Source organism: Triticum dicoccoides, chromosome 7A (assembly GCF_002162155.2).
Source record: "Triticum dicoccoides isolate Atlit2015 ecotype Zavitan chromosome 7A, WEW_v2.0, whole genome shotgun sequence".
Taxonomy (NCBI): Eukaryota; Viridiplantae; Streptophyta; class Magnoliopsida; order Poales; family Poaceae; genus Triticum; species Triticum dicoccoides.
In genome coordinates, this window is record NC_041392.1 from 163,785,499 (window position 1) to 163,793,201 (window position 7,703).

At 53.2% G+C, this 7,703-nt stretch overlaps 1 protein-coding gene across 1 annotated transcript in view; it reads right to left on the bottom strand.

Moving 5' to 3' along the window:
• LOC119333328 (nucleolin-like) overlaps positions 1-411 on the bottom strand; it is a 9,686-nt gene extending 9,275 nt beyond the window's left edge. Inside the window, exon 1 of the mRNA XM_037606262.1 lies at positions 23-411. Within this exon, the coding sequence (XP_037462159.1) occupies positions 23-411 (389 nt within the window). The remainder of the gene's footprint in view (positions 1-22) is intronic.
• Positions 412-7,703: the final 7,292 nt, after the last annotated feature.

Sequence of the window (7,703 nt, forward strand, 5' to 3'; positions counted from 1 at the left end):
GTCGAGTTCCTCCTCTACGGACTCCGCCCCGGTGGCCTCCTCACGCTCCACCTCACCGAGATCCTCCACCGCCATCTTGTCCTTCCCGCCACCATCCTCCGCAACCGTAACACTAGCCTCCGACGACTCGGGAGGGGTCGCCGCCACAACCGGAGCGGGCGCCGGAGAGGTCTCTGGCGGGACGGCAGCGGGAGTGGTCTCCGGCACAGCCGGAGGGGGCGCCGGGGATCTCTCTGGGGTGGCGGCCGCCGGAGGGGTCTCCGCCACAGCCGGAGGGGGCGCCGGGGATCTCTCTGGGGTGGCAGCCGCGGGAGGTGTCTCCGCCGCAGCCGGAGGGGGCGCCGGGGAGCTCTCTGGGGGGGCGGCCGCAGCCGCGGCCCGCCGGAGTTTCTTGGCTTTGGCTGGAGGCATGAGGAAGGTCGCCGAGGGTTTGCTGTGTTGGGGTCGGGTGTCGTGGTTCAACGGCGAGGGTGGAGATTGGAGATGTGTCTGATTCGATCAGTTTCATGAAAGGGGAAAAAAACATCACCGGTCACTGAACTTGGGTCGTACTCCGTTTCGGGGCCCAGAAGTACACATACCTGAGGCTCCCGGAGGCTGGGGGGCGGCTGCCCTGGGGCCCGAAACGGAGTGGGCCTCAGGTATGTGCTTCTGTAAAAAAAAATCGGTTTTCACTAGTTTTTTCTATTATTTCTTTCTTTTTCTTCGGTTTTCTTCATTTCTCCTTATTTTTCAGTGGTTTTATTTGGGTTTTTTCTTTCTTTCTTTTTATGTGTTTTTATTTATAGTTTTCATGATTTTTAGAACCATTTTTATTGACTTTTTATTTTTTGGTATGTGTTGTTTGTGTCGTTATCCCTTTCTATGTACATTTTTTATGTACATGTGAAACATTTATTTTTGGGCCGCGTTCGATTTCCCTCGGCTCCATGGCTCCGCTCCCGAAGCAGTAGTTAAAATACTTGGAGCCATCAAATAGTTGCTCTGCAGATTCTAGAATTTGAAGAAGTTGGTGGACTGCCGAACGCGCCCTTATACTGTACATGTTAAACATTTTTTAAAATTCACAAAGTTTGAAATAAATGTTTTGATGTCTACATATTTTGTTTACATCAAGAATATTTGTATGAACATTTATTAATTTAATACATGATTAGCATTTTCAAATACAATGATTACAATTTGTTTCAAATACATGTCGGATGCCTGCCTTTTTCATAAACATTGTACATTCTTCATATACATCTGAAACATATATTTTTCATACGTTTAATATTTTCTAAATACATGATTAACATTTCTTTTATAATGTCACATACAATTTTTGAAATGCGTCAATAATTTGAAAATGTCACAAACATTTTTTTGTATGCTATCAACATTTTTCATATACATTTAAATTATTTATTTTATATATATTTAAAAAATAAAATATATGATTGATATTTTTTATAATGTCATATAGTACTTTTTTAAAACACATGAACATTTTAAAATTTCACAAACATTTTTTTAATATGCTATCAACATTTTTTTGAATTAAGCTAACAATTGTTTTACATCGTTTAACATTTTTTTATTCCACAATTTAATTCTTTTTTATATATATTCTGAAATACATGTATTTAAAACATTTTAGAAAATAAGAATGAATATATAAAAAACAAAAGGCATGGTCAAAGGAAAAAATAGGAGAAAAGACGATCTTACCTGGAACCTACCTAGTCCTGGCCATCTCCGGCCCGGCCCTATCGGCCCACCCAGGCTCGGCCCTAAAATCCAGGGCCTAGGCCCGATGGGCTTACTCGTGGGCCGGGCTTGGGCCTGAGTTTTGAGCCCACCAGCAGGCCTGGACGGGCTTGGGCTTGGCATATTGGCATTTTAAGGAAGAGGCCCGGCCCACGGCCCTAAAACCTAAGGGCTTTTTACCAAATGGGTCGGGCTTGGACTTGAAAAGTAGGCCCGATGGTAGGGCCTGGGAGGGCCTGGGCATCAATTTTCTGTCGTGGGCTTTTTAAGGCCTGGCCCGGCCCATGGCCAAGTATAAACCTACCTAGACCGGCCCATTTGCGACGCCCTGGCGCGAGTGCTCGCTCCAACTCGCATTAGGCGATAAGCTTATCTAAAAAGGCAAGGTATAGGCTCGCTCGCCTCCCTCTGCCTTCCTGGATGCGAATGCGATGATGGCTTCTATCTTAACCTGGCCCCCACAACGCAGTGCGGCTCCTGCTTGAGAGCATCTACAATAGATGATGTAGATGTATAAATACCAGCTTTTTACATCTTTGAGGCCAAAAAACTCTACTCAACAGATGATGTAGATCTATAAATTTTTACATCATCTCCTCCAAGTGATGTAAAATACAACACTTAAAGATCCTGCATCACCAGCCGCCTGGTAATATAAAACGCCCAGCCGCGCGCTAAACACCAATCTAAAACTTCCAGCCACCCGCTGGACACCCACCTGCCTCCTGCGCGCCGCCCGGCCTCATGGCCGAATCTGATGACCCCACCGCCGGTCTGACCCACCTCACCGTTGCTGTCGTCGGCACTATGACCTTCCCCTACTCCGCCGCCACCATGCCGCCCCATCCCGCCACGTCAAGTTTACCCTACCTCAACTGGTCGCCGCCGCCGAAATCGGTGCGTCGTCAACGAAGAAGTAGGCGGCGGCCCAACCCTGTGGCGGCGGCGTGAAGCGGTTGGCGGCGCGCAACCCCGCCACGGCTCCATCTCGGGCAGCGAAGAAGACGAAGGCGGCCGCGACTGCTTCAACCGATTCGATGTCGTCGGTGGCCGCGGCAACTGTCGTGGGACATGGGCCGCCTCCTCCTCCGCCACTGCAAGCCACGCCGCACCCATGGAGTAAGACTCGGCCACGCCCGTGGCCATCGCTTCCAACGTGATCGATGAAATGTGGCAAAGTTAAAAAAATCTTTTTATTTTTATTTCCTATACAAATAGAATGTGAGATTGCGTGTACACCCATTTTGCAGTCTTTATGATGAAGCATTCATGTGCATGACAAATGTCACAACAAAGATTATATCTCTCAAGAGTATGCATCACAAGAACATGATACTCAATTTGATGATGATAATCTTGACATGGGCGATGAGAGCTTTGTTGGAGGAAGAATCACAAATTATACCAACGCCGAAGTTGTGTTGATTTGTATCACATGTAAGCAAATCTCTCTTGATCCATCCGTGGGGACTGTCCAAGCCGCCACCATCTATTGGGACCGCATCAAAGAATTCTTCGATGAGCACAACACTAGTGGCCACTTTTGATTGAGGGATTCTATTTGTCAACATTGGGGCACCATCAACGGCGAATGCCAAAAGTGGGCGGGTATATTGGCCAATGTTGATCGCATGAATCCAAGTGGTTGCAGTGATAGTGACATGGTAATTGCTTGTTACTTTTGTGTACTTTGTTGCTTGGATGTTCATTATTTGATGATGGTACTTGTCGCGGGATGAACCTCGGGCAGGCAACGGAACCCGGATCCTTTTCAAAAACAATGGGGCCAGCATCGCCCTCAAGACGGCTTGCGATTTGCCGGGTCGCTCGACCCGGCCTAATCCTCAAGACTTCTCCAACAAGCCAGCTCCCCCTGTGGTGTGTTCTCCAACCCAGCCAAGGGTCCATGGCCGTCCCATCCCAGTCGTACGATGGGACGAGTCTCCACCAACTGATGACTGAAGCCACAGTACCCCTCCCATGCCTCTGGTCAGCCGGACGAGGCAATAGTGCCCCCCCCTACCCGCTGACCAGGGCCGACGTGGCAACAGTGCATCCATCGTCACCCATGACGCCAGCAAGCCGCGACCTGACGAAGCGCCACTGTAGCCGACTCAACCCGGCCACTCCCTAACGATCGACAAGACGGCCAACAATGCCCCTGTACCGGGTGGGTCCCATGCCCGGGGAACCCAGCGAGGCCTGGTACCCAGCGGGTCCCAGCACCAGGTTCCTGGACACTGATGACTCGGCCCTACCACCTTGTAACATTACCATTGTACCCCTGGGGGTTAACCTATAAAACCCCCTAGGAGCCCTCATGCATACGGGCAGATCATCTCCTTTCACTTGCACACACACCTAGCTAGCAATACCCGAGGAGAGGGAGCTGCCTAAGCCTTGGCCAGCATTCCTCCTTCCTCCATACAGCTCCAAGAGCGACCCTATACTGTTACATATTAACCACACTCGGCAGGACTAGGGGTGTTATCTCTTCGGAGAGCCCCGAACCTGGGTATGTCTTGCGTCCCGTGCTCGCTCATGTCGACCTCGCCTCTGGAGCCCACCAATGCCCTCGAGCCTTCTCCTCTCTTTAGCCATCCCTTGGCATCTGTTGTGCGTCAACCACGACAGTTGGCACCCATCGTGGGGCCGCTCGAGGTCCTAGCCAGGAGCATGCTTCAGACGAGGCTCTTCTTCGACTCCGACGAGCCCGTCACGCTGGCAGACGACGTCATCAACACACTCGCCACCTCCTTCACCGCGATGCGCCTGCGGCCGATGAGTACCCCAACGAGGTACTTGACTTTTCCGACTCCCCCCTTTCCCTCGGCGGCGGCACTCCCGCCGGGGCAATGGACCTCTACATGGAGGTTTTCGTCACCGACACCGGTGCCGCTTCCTCGTCCAGCGCGGCAAGGAAGGCCGCCGAAGCCAGGACCACAGTAGTGCGGGCCAGCCCGCCTAACCCGCTGCGGGCCACGATGCAGAGCCTTTGCGTCCCCATCGGCAGCGACATCGACGCCTCCAACATCGCTGAGGCCCAAACTCGCCTCGACGAGGACCGCCAGCGCCTGCTGGACCTCATCGAGACGCTCGTTGCCACGCAGCACCGCCTCGACTCCGCTCAGCTGGAGCGCAACGCCGCCTACGGCTTCACGCCAGACGCGCCCAAGCCAAGCTGGCTCGCCAAGGTGCGGCTTGGGGCGGCGCGATCGGGCGCGCCTTCAGCGCTGTCCCTCCCGTCTACGAGACTCTCGTGAAGAATATGTGCGTTGCCCAGACAGCCGTGGTCGCCCTGGACCAACTCGCATGCAAAGAGCTACAGAACCGCCTTAAGAGGGTGAACGACCTCCTCACTGCGGCCAACGCGCAGTAGGACCGCCTCAACCAACTCGCCAAGCCGGCCAGATCCGGCTCCACCCGCGTCACTGGACCCGGCGACTTCCAGCACATGGCATCCTCGCCACCCGGCGAGGCGCACTCCGGCCGCATCCGGACCCGGCGCAACCCCGACCTGACGACCGCCAGCGGCTTGGGTGACGAGCCGGCTTCGGAGGCCCGACGCCGACTCGACCCTCTGCTCCAACCCAACCGACGTCCGACGGGAGGCGACCCGGCCCCCGCAGCGTGGTGACCGACCGGCTGGGCCCGCGCGCCATCAACGACCTCGACGCCTGTCACCACCTCAACCGACTCGCCCTCTCCCAAGAGCTAGAGGAGACCGGCCCCATCGGACCGGCGTGCTTCGGGCCACGCATCCGGGGTGAGCCCTTTACCAAAGGGTTCACACTCCCCCGCGACACCCCCAAGTACAACGGCACCGTGAAGCCAGAGGACTGGCTCACCGACTACACCACCGCCATCGGCATCGCTGGCGGCAACCGCCGCCTCACCATGCACTACACGCCTCTCATGCTCTAGGGGTCGGCCCGCACCTGGTTGAGCAGTCTGCCAGAGAGCAGCATCAACGCATGGGTCGATTTTGAGCAAGACTTCGTGCACAACTTCACCGGCACGTACAAGCGACCCGGCCGCCCCAGTCAGCTCGCCATGTGCGTGCAGGGGCCGGCGGAGATCGGCCGTGAGTACCTCGCATGCTGGACCGAGCTCCGGAACAGCTGCGAGGGTGTCCACGAAGTCCAAGCAATCCATTACTTCGTCAACGGGTGCCGAGACGGCACCCTTCTCAAGCACAAGCTCTTAAGCTCTGAGCCAGCCACCATGGTCGCGCTCATGGTGACGGCGGACAAGTACGCCAACGCCGACTCCGCCATGAAAATCCAGGTGGCACTGGACAAAGTCGGCAAAGCAAAGCCGGTTCCCCCTCCGAAGCCGATTGGTGAAGGCAGCCGGCAACAACACAACCAGTAGAACAACAAGCGCAAGGCCGATCAGTCGGCCCAGCGCTACGACAACCGGCTCATCGCGGCCGCTGAGCAGGCACCCGCGGCCGACCCGGCCGCCAAGCGTCGACAGACCGGCAAGATGATGTGGCAACCCGCCATGAGTTTTGAGGAGATGCTCGACGCTCCTTGCAAGCACCATAGCGGCGCGAGGCCATCCACGCACATGCTTCGGCAGTGCGCCATCACCAAACACATCATGAGGGGCAACGTCCCTCCTCCTCCGGTCCCGGCTCCGGGAGCGGGGCAGCCGCCTCCACCGCTGCCCCGGCCAGCGGCGCGATGCGCGACGATGCCTGCCTGACCCAGAACGCAACCTACGTTGTCTTCACCAGCCTCGGTGATACGTCTCCAACGTATCTAAGAATTTTGATTGTTACATGCTATATTATCTACTGTTTTGGACATTATTGGGCTTTATTATCCACTTTTATATTATTTTTGGGACTAACCTATTAACCGGAGGCCCAGCCCAGAATTGCTGTTTTTTGCCTGTTTTAGGGTTTCAAAGAAAAGGAATATCAAATGGAGTCCAAACGGAATGAAACCTTCGGGAATGTGATTTTCTCACCGAATACAACTCGGGAGACTTGGACCCTACGTCAAGACAACTAACAGGAGGCCACGAGGTAGGGGGCGCGCCTACCCCCCCCAGGCGCGCCCTCCACCCTCGTGGGCCCCTGTTGCTCCACCGACGTACTTCTTCCTCCTATATATACCCACGTACCCCCAAACGATCAAGGCAGGAGCCAAAAACCTAATTCCACCGCCGCAACTTTCTATATCCACGAGATCCCATCTTGGGGCCTGTTCCGGAGCTCCGCCGGAGGGGGCATCGATCATGGAGGGCTTCTACATCAACACCCTAGCCCTCCGATGAAGTGTGAGTAGTTCGGGTACATAGTATCTTGATGGCTTCTTCTCTCTTTTTGGATCTCAATACAAAGTTCTCCCCTCTCTTGTGGAGATCTATTCGATGTAATCTTCTTTTTGCAGTGTGTTTGTTGAGACCGATGAATTGTGGGTTTATGATCAAGTCTATATATGAATAATATTCGAATCTTCTCTGAATTCTTTTATGTATGATTGGTTATCTTTGCAAGTCTCTTCGAATTATCAGTTTGGTTTGGCCTACTAGATTGATCTTTCTTGCAATGGGAGAAGTGCTTAGCGTTGGGTTCAATCTTGCGGTGTCCTTTCCCGGTGACAGTAAGGGCGGCAAGGCATGTATTTTATTATTGCCATCAAGGATAACAAGATGGGGTTTTCTTCATATTGCATGAGTTTATCCCTCTACATCATGTCATCTTGCTTAAGGCGTTACTCTGTTTTTAACTTAATACTCTAGATTCATGTTGGATAGCGGTCGACGAGTGGAGTAATAGTAGTAGATGCAGGCAGGAGTCGGTCTACTTGTCTCGGACGTGATGCCTATATACATGATCATACCTAGATATTCTCATAACTATGCTCAATTCTGTCAATTGCTCAACAGTAATTTGTTCACCCACCGTAGAATACTTATGCTCTCGAGAGAAGCCACAAGTG